This window comes from Galeopterus variegatus, unplaced genomic scaffold, assembly GCF_000696425.1.
Source record: "Galeopterus variegatus unplaced genomic scaffold, G_variegatus-3.0.2 Scaffold1126, whole genome shotgun sequence".
Taxonomy (NCBI): Eukaryota; Metazoa; Chordata; class Mammalia; order Dermoptera; family Cynocephalidae; genus Galeopterus; species Galeopterus variegatus.
Window position 1 is genome coordinate 67528 of NW_007727237.1, and position 15713 is coordinate 83240.

The following is a 15713-nucleotide window of genomic DNA, read 5'->3' on the forward strand; positions in this document are numbered from 1 at the left end:
AAAAAGGAAAAAAAAAAAAAAAAAAAAAAAAAAGATGAGACTTGGGATTTTTGAGCTGATGATATTTCAGTGAGATTTTGGACTTGAGTCAGTGTTAAAATTGGTTAAGACTTTGGGGATATTGGGCTGGAGTGAATGTTCTTTGCATTTGGGAAGGGTATAAATCTTTGAAGGCTAAAGTGCAGACTATAATAGGCAGGATTTTAAGATGGTCTCCAAGATTAACTTCCCCTGGTGTACACACAACTTCTGCCAAGTAGTTGATCAAACACTAATCAAAGTGCTTTATAGTAAAACGTGCTTTATATAAAATCAAAGTGCTGCTGTGGAGGCATTTTGCAGATGTAATTGAAATCCCAAATCTGTTGACCTTAATATGAGGATATTATCTGATTGATTCTAATCTTGGATCACCCAATTCAAAATGGTAGCAAGTGAGGGGGATTACCCCTTAGTTGGTTTGGCTGATCTCTGGAACTAACTTTGGTTTAAGCTTCTTCCAAAGTATATGGGTAACTTGAGGAAGATGTGGGCACTCTAATGAACATCTGGATAATGTTAGGAAGGAATGGACTGAGAATGGATGGTAGGTAGATAAGCAATGTCCAGTGTTCTTTTCACTGCCTTTAGAGTGAAGTTGAAACTCTTGAATATGAGGGTACTTCAAAATGTTCATTCATATTATCTTTTAATTGTTTTTGCACAGAGTTTTTGAAGTACCCTCCTATTTAGCATTCCAGGTCTTGCAAGATCTGAAACTTTACTTTGTATCACTATAATCTCATTTCACTACATGTTTTCATCCTTTATGCATTATAATCCAGCTACCCTTAATTTTTTGTTTTTGTTTTGTTTTGTTTTTTATACATTGTCCTCCCTCCTACCTATTGTGTGAGCTGATTCCCTTGCTCAGAACACACTTCTGTGTCTTTTTCCATGGCCAACTCCTGTTCATCTTTCAAGTTTCATTGTCATTTCCTTCACAGGTTCTTCAGCAAATTCTCAGGTCTGGGTTTTGTGCCTGTTTTGTATTATCACATAGCACGAAGTTCTTTCCCTAAAATATTGTATGCTGGGCTCACTTGATTGCTTGATTGTCTTCTTGGTTAGACTATAAATTCCATATATTTTGTTTATTATTTTATTGCCAGCAGTAGTTCCAAAACCTAATATATAAATGCTCAAAAAAAAAAAAACAAAAACTGGCCGATAACACTTTGCCTTTGGAGAAACAGAAGGGAATTCTTCATCTCTAAAAGGAAGGTATGGCACTCCAAGAACTGTGTTGGTTACATGGGTAGTTCTAAGAGAGAGAGTCTTCAAATGGAAAAAAAAAAATCGAAAAACGAAACAGTATTTGCCCCAGGCTAGTTCTATATATAATCTTTATTCCTTCTACTAATAGATCTAAAAGTTTGGTGCTTGATTGTCCTTGCAGTGCTATTTGGTCCTTGGCCTATAGCAAAGCTTTTTTCTTTTTCTTTTTTTCTTTTTGTGTAAAAAGAATGAGATGGGAGAATAAAAAACTTTAGAAAGGGATTTTTTTTTTTTACTAATCCAGTCAGTCCTGGGAGGTATTGCAGACTTCTGTCTGTAACAACTTGGCAATGATTTTCAAGATGAAGATGAAGGCTTTATTTTTCCTTTTCCTCCCTTACTGTATTAGTGAGAATTTCCAGAACAGTGTCTAGTGATATTGTCCATAGTGAGTACCTTTTTCTTAGTTATAATTTTTATTAATATTCCTTCTAGGGTTCTACATAATGTAGGATGTTGCTTTAAGATAGAATTATTTTTTCTTAAGAGTTTGTTTTCAATTGTGGAAGTTAGATTTTAATTGAATGCCTTTTTAGCATCTATTTGGATTATCATGTCATTTTTTGCCTTCTTTTTTCCTATTGATTTAATCGGTGACATTAATGGATTTTCTAATAATTAAGTAAGCATTGGAAATGCCTGTATGCCTGCGGAAAATTTTGAATAAGGTTGACAATTCTTTTATTATATTGTTAAATATAACTGCTAATATATTGATTAATAATTAATCAATATTATCAATATTAATCAACATCAATTAATAATTGATGTTCATAAGTGAGGTTAGAATATAATTTTTTTTCTTTTTTCTTTTATTTTTTTTTCCCTTTAAATTTTTATTTTGTCAATATACAATGTGGTTGATTATTATGGCCCATCACCGAATATAATTTTTTTTCTATTATCATCAATTCTAAAATTGATCAGGACATCTTGCTTCATATAATGAATTGAATAACCTTTCCCTCTACCTTTTTCCCTTTCTCTTAACTCTCTTTCCCTCCTTTCCTCCTTGTTATTCTAGGATAGAGAAATTCATAGAGGAATTATGTTTTATGATTTTTTTCAGAGTATACTTAAGCTTTTTAGGACTAGAACTGTTTTGTATATAATTCTTAGATGTATTCAGTTTCATCCATGCTTATTGGTCCTTTAGATTTTTATCTTTCTTGAATAAATTTTATGATTCAGAATATCATCAATTTCATTAATATTAGAGGCTTGTATCCCTTGTATTCCTGAGTACTTATGTTTAGTTTTATACTCACTATATTTCTTTTCTCACTTTATTTTCTTTTACCTTATTTCTATTCATCTGGTTTGTCAGAAATCGGTATATTTGTCTTTAAAAGGAGAAGTTTGTGGATTTGTGGATTTAGTTTTATTGTTTTATTGAAATTTATTAATATTGATTTTTAATCTCTATTCTTTATTTCCATCTACTTTTTTAAACTTCTGTAAGGGTTTTTTTTTTTTTTTTGGTGGAGAAGGCATGAGAAAACAGAAAGATGAAGGAAGAAGTAATGATCAAAGGCATAACTGAAGAAAATTCTGTGGAGCTAAAATATCTCTACATTGAAAGGGCTAACTAATTCCTAGCATAATTAATAGAATTACATATACTTTTGTGAGTTATATTCTGACAACATTATCATCTGTGAATGAACTCAAAATACAGTACTTGTGTGATACTCCCAAACCCCAAATACTCATTCTTTCAGAGTTTGTTAGAAAGCTTATGACATTAAACATGACTCTTAATGTAAATGTAACCACTAAAAGCGTAGAAAATATAAAACATTAAAAACATTAGAGGAAGAAAAAAGAAAATGAAGAAAATCAATAATGGTCAACAAAAGGGATAAAATGATGGAAATAAAATGGGTGGAAATTGGGGCTGGCCCAGTGGCGCACTGGAGAGTGCGCTGCTTGGGAGCGCGGCGGCGCTCCCACCGAGGGTTCGGATCCCATGTGGAGACTGGTTCCCACTCACTGGCTGAGCGTGGTGCGGGCGCAACACCGAGGGTTGCGACCCCGTTACCGGTCAGTAAAAAAAAAAAGACAAAAAGGAAAAAAAAAATGGGTGGAAATAAAATAAGATGGAAGAAATAAAGTTAACTATATCAGTAATCAAAATCATTATAAATGTACCAAATTTATGTACTAAAATTTTTTTTTGACTGGACTTAAAAACAACTCAATAAAATATAATTGTTAAACTGTTTATAGTAGATATACCTAACGCATAATTCCACAAAGTTTGGAAGTAAATGGAAGTAAAAAGATAGGAAGAAATGTACAGATCATGCAGTAAAATAAAATATAAGGTTTGTATTGAGAAAATAATAAAATTTTATTGAGGAATAAAAGAGCTAAAGAAATGGAGTACTTGACAGGAAGGAATAATCAATTTTTAAAATTTCACTTCTCCCCAGATTAATCTGCAAATTCAGTAGTATTCCAACCAAAATTTTTAACAGGATTGTTAATGAAACTTAATAATCTAATTTTAAAATTCATATGGAAAAATGATGGACCCAGAATAGCCAAGACAGTTTTGAAAAAAAAATATGGGATGATGGGACTTATTTTATTAAGTATCAAAAAATTTTTAAAACTATAGAAATTAAAATAGTATAGTAATTACAAGGAGAAGTCAAATGTACCAAAATACAGTACACAGTGTCCAGAAACATATACGATGAGAGTAATGTATATGACAGAGTTGTATGACAGAGGTGACATTGCAAAGAAGAAAGGGATTCATTCAGTAAATAAAAGACACTGACAACACTTACCTAAATGGGGAAAACTGGTCCCTACCTCATAACTAAGATAAATTGAAAGTCAGTTAAAGACTTAACTCTGAAGCATCCACAGGAAAATTAAGATTAAAACTTTGAAGAAAATGTTGTACCAGGACAAGGAGTGCTTAAACAGCAAATACAAGGCTCAAGCTGTAGAATAAAAGAGATATAATTTCTCTATTAAACTTTAAAAGTTCTGTACAACACACTTCCCATACTGTTAAAGACAAACCCCACCCACTAGGCACTGATGAGCAGGAACACAAGATTCAGAATAATTTGTACATCTTCCTTTTTAATAACGACTCCCTTCACACCCATAATTTCTCATGTCTTAATGAAGGAAAGATATAGAAACATATATTGCAGGTTGTTAATAAGACTTATGGAGAGTAAATTTTGGGGAAGGGAGAGACAAATACAATAAAATTAGACTAATAAAAATCATTTAAGATCCTAATGGCTTACATAAATGCACAAACAGGATCATACTGGTGTGTGTGTGTGTGTGTGTGTGTGTACATATATATATATATAGAGAGAGAGAGAGAGAGAGAAATGTTTTTAGTAATAAAAAAGTTAAGCCATAGATTGCAATATATTTAGAGTACACCTATCCAATAAAGTACAATAAAGGATAATCTAACACAAAAATGGGAAAAAGGATAATGCAGATTTTCATGGAAAAGTGCAGTTAACAGTTGCTAATAAGTACCAGATTGCTTCAGTTTATTATAGTATTTATTGTTAGAAAACACTGGCATCCTCATTCCTGAGGATCATTAAAAACAGAACTTTAAGAAGTCCCTCATACAACATGGAACAGTTTTTTCAAATATTGTTATTTATTATTTATGTGGTCTACATGTACTATTTTTGTTTGATATTCACTGTCTTGTTTGTTGAAATTCAGTAGATATTCAGTTATTTTGGTAGTTATTACTGTTATTTTAAGATCTCATTTCACAAAAGAGGTTAATATTGTGATTAATTTGGACATATTCCTAAAAGTTTTAAAGGTTTTTTTATTAAAATTGAGATGTAATTAATAAAAAATATAGTAAATCAATACAAATGTAAAACAACTTTCAAGGATCTCTGAAGCTTATTTTGTGAAACATTCACATTATACTACTGGGTTGTAGATATGATGAAGATTTTTCTAAAGTAGCTATGACAGTTTATCAGAAAAGATATATGTGACTACAAATAAAAAGGCATCCTTTGAACAGGTTTATAAATTGCTTTCAACTGACTGCTATTATTTTTAATACATTTCTATGTCCATTAATGCAAACTTAAATTTTTATTTCATAGCAGGACAGTATAAGTTACAATTAATCTAAGAAATTTACAAAATAATATCTGCTTCCTTCCTATTTCTTTGAACATTAATTTGTTTGATAAACATTGATTAAGTTTATGCAAATACTGTGATAAAGTTTGGAGAAATGTAGAAGTTATGATTGACTAAGGGATATCAAATGGCAAATTACAATGCAATAGAAAGCATAATATAATGTGAATGGAATGAGAATTTTAGATAAGGTGTTATAAAAGAGCCCATATGAACAGATTTACAGGATTAGTAGGAATTTCCTACATTGATAAAGCAAAGTGACTTTCCATTATGGTTGGAGGCACAGTCATGAAGCAATATCACATATTTTGGGCACTGTAGTTAGATAGAAGTGTAGTCCAGAGAGAAAAATTTCGGAAAGGTGAGAAAAGTCTACCTCATGAAAGGCCTTCCAAACAATTATAAGAGAGTGAGATTCTCAACCTTTTTCCAACCTTAAATCATTAAATGAATAACATTATCTTAACAAGATATGTTATAAACAGGTATTTTTTGTTCACTATAAACTGTCATATAGGTAAGTTACAGATTAAGTGCATTTCCTTGCTGAGTTAATCAGGGTTCAATGCAGGGTTTAATACAGAAATCACTGCAGATATTTTAAGTATAAAAAGATTTAATGCAAGGATCTAACTGTTTACAAAATGTTTGGAAGGGTGCTGGACCTACTGAGTTTTAGAACATATCACTGTAGCTGCAATCCAGGGAAATGGGAAATGTTGCTGCTTTTACGATTTCCACCTCTCGTCACATGAAACCCATGAGCAGACCTTGAAATACTATGTCTGGTCCTCACTGCTGCCATAAGTGTCTCTTACAACTCAGGTCTGCATTTTTGCACAGCAGAAATAGCAACAGAAAGATGGTATCTGCCTCACTTTTGCCTACAAATCTCAAGCACATTCAATTAATAGGAACTTAATGTTACCTAGAACCTTAGCTGTAGGAGAATCTGGGAAATATGTTTTAGCTTTCCAACGTCTGCACTACAGGAAGGCATATAGGAGGACATCAAATTGGATGACGAGTACTAGTTGACCAAATCCAGTGCCCTTTGTATCTCTATCTCTTTTCACAGACATAGTACCACAGTGTCACTAAATATTGCATTATAGTAGAGTGTAGGAAGCCATTAGAGTCTTTGAAGTAGATAATGATGTAATCTCTCTGGGCGCTGAAAGACAACTCTTGGGCAAGTTGGAAAGGATTTGACAGTCAATAATAATGGTTTAAACTAGGCCCTGGCCATGAAGGTGGAGATGGAGTAAGTCAGGAATATCTGATTGTTTTTTTAATTAACATAATAAGTCCCCACATTTTACATAGTTCATCGGTTCATTTAACACATATTTACTGAGTACTTATTAGGTGCAAGATACTGTGATATTTGCAAAGAATATAAATGAGATGACATACCTCCTGTTATGTTGGCTAATCTAATGGTGATATAGGCATTTAGATGAATTTATTAGTTTGTATTCCTTTCTGTGGGTTAAATTGTAAGTAAAACTGTAGTCATCCGTATATTGTATTTATGCCCTTGTTTATGGATGATTAATTTCAATATTATTTAGGAAGCTGTACATGTTCTTCTGTCAAAGAAATAGATAAAAGTAAAATCTTCCAGATTTGGTGCTTAACTACATATTTGTTTGACTGCTGCTAAGGCTAAATAGTGAATAGGATATGTGTTTTACTCTCTAACATTTAACATTTATAAGTATTTTAAGTCCCTTGAGCAGATACAAGAATTATTGTGTTCCCAGTAATGTTATGTGTAAAATATGTTGATTTATATGGAGATTTATAATATAACTTTATTTAGTGGCATACTGAGGAAATTTAACTTCATTATCTGTGTATTTTGATTACATTTATTTCAGTCAGACTCCCTCTTTTCTCTTGGCTCAACTTACCCATTTTAAGGTACCTTTCAGACTCAATATAATGTCATTCTTATAATATTAAAATATATAACCTTATTAGTGTTTACTGAGTTTTAATGTTTTTCATATACTATATATATTATTGGACATTATTATTTTCAGTATAACCTTATGCTTTAATAATAGATGCCAGCACATAAAAACTTAATTTACTTTACTTAATGAACTTGGTCTCCTGGTATTAGTAAAAACTGGAGTCACTGTTATTTGTTTACTATCATTAATGATCTATGTCATCTTAAAATAAAAAAATTTAATCTTCATAATAAAAGCCTAAGAAAAACAATAGTCATGAATTTGATTTTGATCCAAGGTAGTATTTCAGCTTCTTGATACATGTGTTGTTTGCAGTTTTGAAAAGTTTTAACTTAATTCTAGAATTATAGAATTTGTTTTCTTGTATCTTTTTAATAGATATTCTTCATTTTTAACTAAAACAATTTTAACTGAGTGAATTATATTAGTAATGGTTCAATTAACCATTGCTGGATGAGAAAATATCCCCACACTTTAGAGGCTAAAATAACAACTATTTTGTTTGCTCACAATTCTGCAGGTCAACAATCTGGGTCTGCTCAGCAGGAGTGGTCTTTCCCTGTAGCCACTTATGCAACTGCAGGTTTCTGGCTGCTCAGCGCCTTACTCATACATCTGGAGTTGGTTCTGGCTATGGGCTGAGCTAGTGTCTCAAACAGGCTAGTCTTGGCTTCATCACTTTTTGCCTGAGTTCCAAAAGCATTAAGAAAGAGGGCAAGCCCCAGTGTGCAAATGCTTTTCAAACCTCTGCTTGTGGCACAACTGCTAAAAGTCCATTGGCCAGTGCAAGTCACACAATCCTAGAGTCAGTGTGTGATGGGAATGTATTTTTCACAGCTGTTGATCTCAAGTCTTTTAAAATTGAAATCTGTCCCAAGACTATTCAGTGACATTTGTTTCATGACTACTTTTACTGAAAAAAAAAAAGTTATATTTCAATTGTAGAGTCATTAAATAACAACAGATCTCTTTTTCTTTCCCTTTCTTTCTTTTTCTCTGTACACACACACATACATATTACATGTAATAGTTTTAAGTGTTCCACCTAAAGGGTTATTCCTTTTAAATAATCAATATAATTTACTTATATAAAAGCTTGCATATTTATTCTTTAATTATTTCATTCTTTAAAGCCTCAATAAAGTAGGCCAAGATTCTTATTTTGTAAATGAGGAAATAAGGTCTGTAAATATATAAGAAAGAGCTACCATATGTTGTTACTGTTAGAGGAACAGAAAATATTATATATCTAAAATCTCTGTCCTTAAAGAGATAAGTTTAAATCTTATAAGCATATTATAATATTTAAATAATTTTGTTAGTATTAAAATCAAAGATGAGTTATGTAATTGTATTATGTCAGTAGCTACTGCTTTTGTAAAGAATAGTGGAGAATTACAAATAGCAGAACAGATCAGGAAGCTGGGTTTTCCTGAATTTTTCTTTGTTAACGTCATTATTTCAGGTTATTTATTTTGAAATATAAATTTTCAAAAGGTTTAGCTATATTCATGTTTTAGTTTGAGGCATATTTCAAATGAAGTAGTTGTTTTTATGATGTTTGTTGCATTATTTGTTTTATATGTGGCATACTGTTGCTACTTTTGTTACTACATGTAGTTAAAATTTGTCTATAACTTCTAGTTGGTAGAATATCACTAATTTTTGATATTTAGCTAACATTTATTGAACACTTAACTTGTACTGGGCACCATTTTAAGCATCTAATATGCTTTGTCTTACTGATCCTCACATGAACCTTGTGAGGTAGGTCTGCTTTACGACTTAGAAACTGAGACTCTAAGAAATTGAATGGTTTACCTAAGGTCATATGCTAGTGAATGACAGGCCTGGAAAATTGAATCCAGACAATCTAACTCCAGAGTTTGTACCTATAAATTAATCAGAATCAGTCTGTTTTCATAATTCCTAAATCCATTAATCTCTGAAAACATAAAAAATTTAAATAGCTTTATTAATGTATAATTGATATATAATAAATTGCATGTATTTAAAAAATACAATTTGATAAGTTTTGACACATACATACACCCATGAATCATCACCATAATCAAGATTTTGAACTTACTCATCACCTCAAAATGTTTCTTTGTGATGGTCCCTCCCCTCTTCTGTACTGTCCCACCCCCACCCCACTATCTCCAGGCAACCATTGATCTGCTTTCTGTTATTGTAGATTAGTCTGCATTTTCTGTTGCATATAAATTGTATATAAATGGAATCATACCATATGTCTTCTTTTTTTGTCTGGTATCTTTCACTTACCATGAGGATTTTGAAATTCATCAATGTTGTTGCATATGTCAACATTTATTCCTTCTTAACTACTGAATGATATTCTATTATAATCATATACCTCAATTTGTTCAGCCATTCAACTGTTGATGGATGTTTGGGTTGTTTCCAGTTCGGGGCTATCACAAAGCTAATATAAACATTTGTGAACAAGTCTTGTATGGACATGTGCTTTTTTTCTCTTGGGTAAATACCTAGGAATGGAATGGCTCAATCATATGGTAGGTATATCATATGGCAGGTGTATGTTTAACTTTTAAAGAAACTGCGAGAAATTATATCAGTATGTTTTATGGGATGCTACCCTCATATTATATAATATGCAAAATATGCATTATATATGCTTCAGAAATCTGAAAAATTATGAATTCTGAAACCTGGATGGCCCTAAGGCTTTCAGAAAAGGTACTGTGGACTTCTACTGTCTTGTGAAGTAATGAGTTACTTGTATTAGTCTGTTCTCGTGTTGCTATAATAGAATACCTCATGCTGGGTAATTTATAAAGAAAAGAGGTTTATTCGGCTTACAGTTCTGGGAAAGCTGCATCTGGTGTGGTACTCAGGCTGCTTCTACTCATGGCGGAAAGCAGCAGGCCAGCCTGTAGATATAAGCAGATCACATGGTGAGAGAGAAAGAGAGAGAGAAAGAGAGAGCATGAGCGTGAGCGCAAGCATGATAGGAGGTGCCAGCGTCATTTAAACAACCAGCTCTCACAGGAACTAATACAGCCAGAACTCACTCATTATCTGCACCTTGGGGCATTAATCTATTCATGAGGGATCTGCCTCCATAACCCAAAGTGTTCCCAACAATGCCAAGTTGAAGATCAGATTTTGGTATGAGGTTTAGGGGAACAACACATCCAAACTGTCAGTAATGTAAAATGATTTTGTCAATTTAATAGAAATGTCTATACTTGTTAAACTTACATAAATTCTTTAGAAAGAGGATATATTTTACCATATAAAACACTCAAAAAAATATGAATGGGTGAAATTTAAGTAATTGTCTAACTGAACATTACCTCTAAGAAAGAATGAGAGCATGAGTTGCAGGTACATTGGATAAATGTTTTCATCTTGAAAATTCCTTGTAATAAAGTTGTATGTTAATGAGAATAGCAAATATTCTGTATTGCCCAATGCCTAGTGTTAATATTGACAATCTAGTACTGACTGTTATCATTGTATATTATTTGAAATGCTTTTCCATTGAAATTTTAAAGTCTATTCTGAGAGACAAGTCTGTAGAAAAATGAGTATTATGTATTTTCACAACATAGTACCTCTTTTTTACTAAAAATAAGCGCTACAAAAAGGACAATATATTTTCCATTCTTTACCTTGAAATAAAATGAGCTGATAAAAAAGATGTCTGAAATTGTTGGAATGCTAATTAATTTTAGTAAGTTCATGTACATTATTATAATTTGTCAGTGAAAGCCTCCTATATAATTCAGACATAGGAGTAGATAGTTCAAACATATTTCAGAAACTTTGTCTAAGGCTGAGTACAGGGGATCTCTGCCCTTCAAGAGATTTCCAAGTTAGGGAGGAAGATGGATCCTAACTGTCATATGTCAGGCCTGATAGAGGTACAAAAATATTGAGGTATCAGTTTGAATGAGAGTGATATTTGAACTGAATCTTGAGCAGTGGAAAAATATAAGAGGGAGGAGCATTTTGCCTGGAAGGAATAGCAAGCACAGGCAGTGCGATGGATTGGTGGTATAGTGACTCCTGAGAAATACAGTAGCACCCAGGAGTGATGTGGGTATTGGAATCATAGCTTGTGGCTTAAAGGTTAAATTTGTGATGTACCCAAAGTTACACAATTAGTGAATGACATAGCTAGATTTGAAACAGATTCTAACTTCAAAACTCATCTTCTTTTTATCATGCCATGCTATTTAGTATAAGGCCTTATATAAGTTTAATTAGCATAATTAAATATTAATCACAAATTAAATAAATCTGATGGTTATATATCATTTTTGCTTTTCCTAAGTTGCATTTACCATGATTAACCCTCCAATATAATCAGAAAAATTTACCAGACATTTTTCTAATTTTCTTTTGGATATGTTTTCTCTTGCAGGGTAACATTTTGCCATCTGCCTTTCCAGAGTAAGTGGCTCTATGTGGGCACCGAACGAGGTAACATACATATTGTCAATGTGGAGTCCTTCACACTCTCAGGCTACGTCATTATGTGGAACAAAGCCATTGAACTGTGAGTCTGAGCAAATATTCCATGTCTGAAAGTATCAGTACCATGTATGATAATATACAATATGTAATAACCAGTCAGTAAATATGGAATTAAATATATGTCAGATGTCCTTGATATTGAATGCAGATTTGTCTTTTGTAAGGATTATCCTGTTGGCATGGAGTTTGTAAATTTAAATACTTTATATAGATATGTCACATACACGTTATGCATATATTCACATATGTATAAACTGTAACACAAGTTTACTGATACAGTTGTTCTTCTTACAAGGTGACAAACACTAACTTTTTTTGTTTATTTATCTTCTAATTATTTTTCTTTTAAATACGGGTCATGACCCACAAGTGGGTTGCCACCAGTGTTTGGAAAACACTGATCTAAACTACTACTTGATATGTTTTAATAATCAACAAATATGTAAATGTTTGTTAAAGTTAATACATTGAAGAATTAATTTTAAGGCTAATTTTACTTAATTTTGATACAATAATTATTGTTTTCATTTGCTAATATTAACAACAAAAACTGGGTTGAGCTGTAGGGCCCTCAGGATCTTTAGCATTAACATTTCACTTGTCTTAAAAATTTTGTATCTTATCTCTTTCTACAAGATTTTTTCTTATATTGCTTAGACATAAAAATCAAAGTTTAAGGATATTGGCAAGACCCTTTTTCAATGTTTCTTTTTGTTCTAAAACAAATAGTCTTGTATTATTGCATTCCACAATTTTTACATCTTTTTGACATAAGAATAATTTTGTGACATATCTCTTACTGTGTTTGTATAGCTGTACTAGTATATTAAGCCTGATTTTCTCTTGTGGCAGGGAGGTTTTTATCATATATCAGTCCCTGGGTAGTATGGGTTTTCACCATCTGTTCTTTGAGTTAATCATGACATCTAGTGGGTAGGCCTGATGCAAGTGTCTGTATAGTTTCACAGATGATTCTCATGAAGTAAACTCTGAACCTTTGGAGTTTATGAATAGTGATATGCTTATTCCTACTGTACAGGTGTCAGTTTAGCCATATTCTTTATCTGTATGACATCTTTTCCTCTGAGCAGGCATAGGTGGCATTACTCTGTTGATTATTATTATTTTTTTAATATAATTCAATTTTTTCTGTGGCTGGTATGAACCACGGAACTGGGTGGGATGCCTCAATTGGAGGCTAGAATTGAGTAAAATAAGGTTTCAATATTTTAGGTGCTACATTATTTAAAAATATTAACTTTGAGAATTCTACTTTGAGAATAGATTTTCTATGCTGAAATATTTGACTAAATTGAATATTCTTTTCTATACAGAAAGTGTACTTAATTGTAGATTTTTCTGACTTATATCAACATGAGAATCACTTACCATTTTTCCCTATTCCTATTTTTGATCTATGTTTAAGAACTATACGTCTGATATTATCAGTTACTGAAATGCTTTCTTCCTTTATAAATATATGTTTACTTTGTATTTATTTATTCTTTAATGAATATGTAGCTGTTATGGAAATTTTTAGTTGAGAAAAAAATCTCATTAACTTTTTCTCTTTTAGGTCATCTAAATCTCACCCAGGACCTGTTGTTCATATAAGTGATAATCCAATGGATGAGGGAAAGGTAGAATTTTTTCTTAAAAAATTTATTATTTAAGTGCATGAATTTTAGTATTTTGAATATGCAAACTGTTCCATGACCACACGTCCTGCAAAGTTGAGATTGCTAATAAAGGTTGTATATTGTATACTTAAAGTTTGTTATTCATTGTGAAGAACAAGTGAAAGAATTAGAATCAGTTCTAATATTAAAGAACAAAAAAATCCCAAAACATAAATAAAATTTAATGAATACAGTTACAAGTTATTAATTTATATTTGGCTTATTCAGAATATTTTTCCTTATTTTCTGATAATCCTGGCAAAAAAAGTTTTTTTTGGGTTTTGGATTCTTTTTAACACTTATATAATTTTTATAGTTCTTGTTACATATTGCCTTATGTTAGTTGTCTCTATCTCCTGTCCCCTAAATTTTTCTTCATAAATAGCTACAATTAATAATGTGGATATTTTAAAACTGTTATTTAATATTTTATACTCTGAAATCAGTTTTATGCAGTCAATATCTAGTTATTGCTGATTTAGGTTAGTTAATACATTTTAAAAAAATAAAATTTTTTATGACTTTTTATTTCCTAATTTAAACCAATCTTTCAGGTAGTTCTACTTAATAAGGATATTTTTCTACCTATATGGTTTTATGATGTTAACCTAAGTAAATACTAAGAAGTTTATTGCTATCTGAAATCAGTGAAGTGAGACCTTTGTGGATTTTTGTGCAGGAATTTACCCAGTTTTTTTCTTTTCCTCAATTAGTGGAAGAGGTTAAGCCTATAAATTTTTTAACACTTTTCTCTTAGTTTGCTACTGGGAAAACGAAAGAATAACTGGACTGTTTGGAGTTAGTTCATAATCATAGAATTGTATTCTTTAAAAGAAACTTTATATAAAGCAAACGTACAGTAATCTCAATCCTCACTTATTTTCTTTTATACAGGATACTTGTTTAAAAGTCAAGCCTTTGAGTGGGAGGAATGGTGGGAGAATCGAAAACTTTCCTTCCACCTTGAATCAATCACTAAGTTATTTCAATGCCTCTTTTGCAATGTTTCTTTTCTATTCAATCTTGTAATGACCACTGTAGGTCAAGGCATTCCAACCCATTCTTGAATCATTTCCAGATCAGTCTTACTAGAATTCCATTCTAATCTTAATGTTTTGCTTAAAAGTTTTCAGTGGGTCTTCAGTATCTAACAAATAAAACAAAATTTCCTAAAACGTAGCCTGAGGTTTCCTTTTTTTTCAGAACATCTTTACCTGAATGCTATGCTGAAGCAAATATTGTAGTTATTGTTTCCCAAATACGAACTGCTCTTTGCTGCCTCCATGACTTTGTTTATGTGAGTCATTCCATTTGGAATTCTCTTCCACCATTCTCTCTGCCAAAGTCCTACCCACATTTTAAGGTCCAGATTAAATATGTTTTCTTTATGATATCTTCCCTGATAATCCTGACAGAAAATACTTTCTTTCACTTCTGCATTCACTAGTGCTTTAGTTATGCAGGTTTTATATTTATCACATATTGCTTTTTATTAGAAATGTGTGCATATCTCAGTACCCTGGAACTTGAAAGACTCCTTGAGCACAGAGGTAATATTTATACAGTTTTTATTTTCCAAAGCATCCAACATACAATAACTATAGTAACTACTCAATCTATACTTGATTTATGAAATTAATATATATAATTGTTTGTGTCATCATCATCATGTTTTTTTGATACCTGGTATTATTCTCCTTAGTTCCAAAAGATAATCTCATTCAGACTTTTTTGAAATATTAGGGGGCTAACATAGATTATATTATCTAATCTTTGATCTCTTGTAGAAAAATTTACTTTACATCAATGACTCTTTCCTATTTCCAAATATCTTTGTGACATTTTTCACTAAAAAAAGATATAAAGTGATAGGGCAGGTTCCTTCAAAGCTAACCTTACAGGTGGAAGCCACCATACTATGTGAAAGTCTTGGCTAAGGAGGTTAGACATTAGTGTAAAATTATGTACAATAGTATTACCTACCATTTATTGAGTTCCGTTTGTTAGGCACTGTGCTGGCAACTTTACATACACTTATTTC

General features: G+C 31.7%; 1 protein-coding gene across 2 annotated transcripts in view; it reads left to right on the plus strand.

Annotated features, from left to right (window-relative positions):
- Window positions 1-15713, plus strand: part of STXBP5 (syntaxin binding protein 5 (tomosyn)) — a 185207-nt gene that overhangs the window by 37295 nt on the left and 132199 nt on the right. For both annotated transcript variants that reach the window (XM_008574988.1, XM_008574989.1), the window contains exons 5-6: window positions 11881-12015; window positions 13570-13633. In XM_008574988.1, coding sequence (XP_008573210.1) covers window positions 11881-12015; window positions 13570-13633 — 199 coding nt within the window. The remainder of the gene's footprint in view (window positions 1-11880; window positions 12016-13569; window positions 13634-15713) is intronic.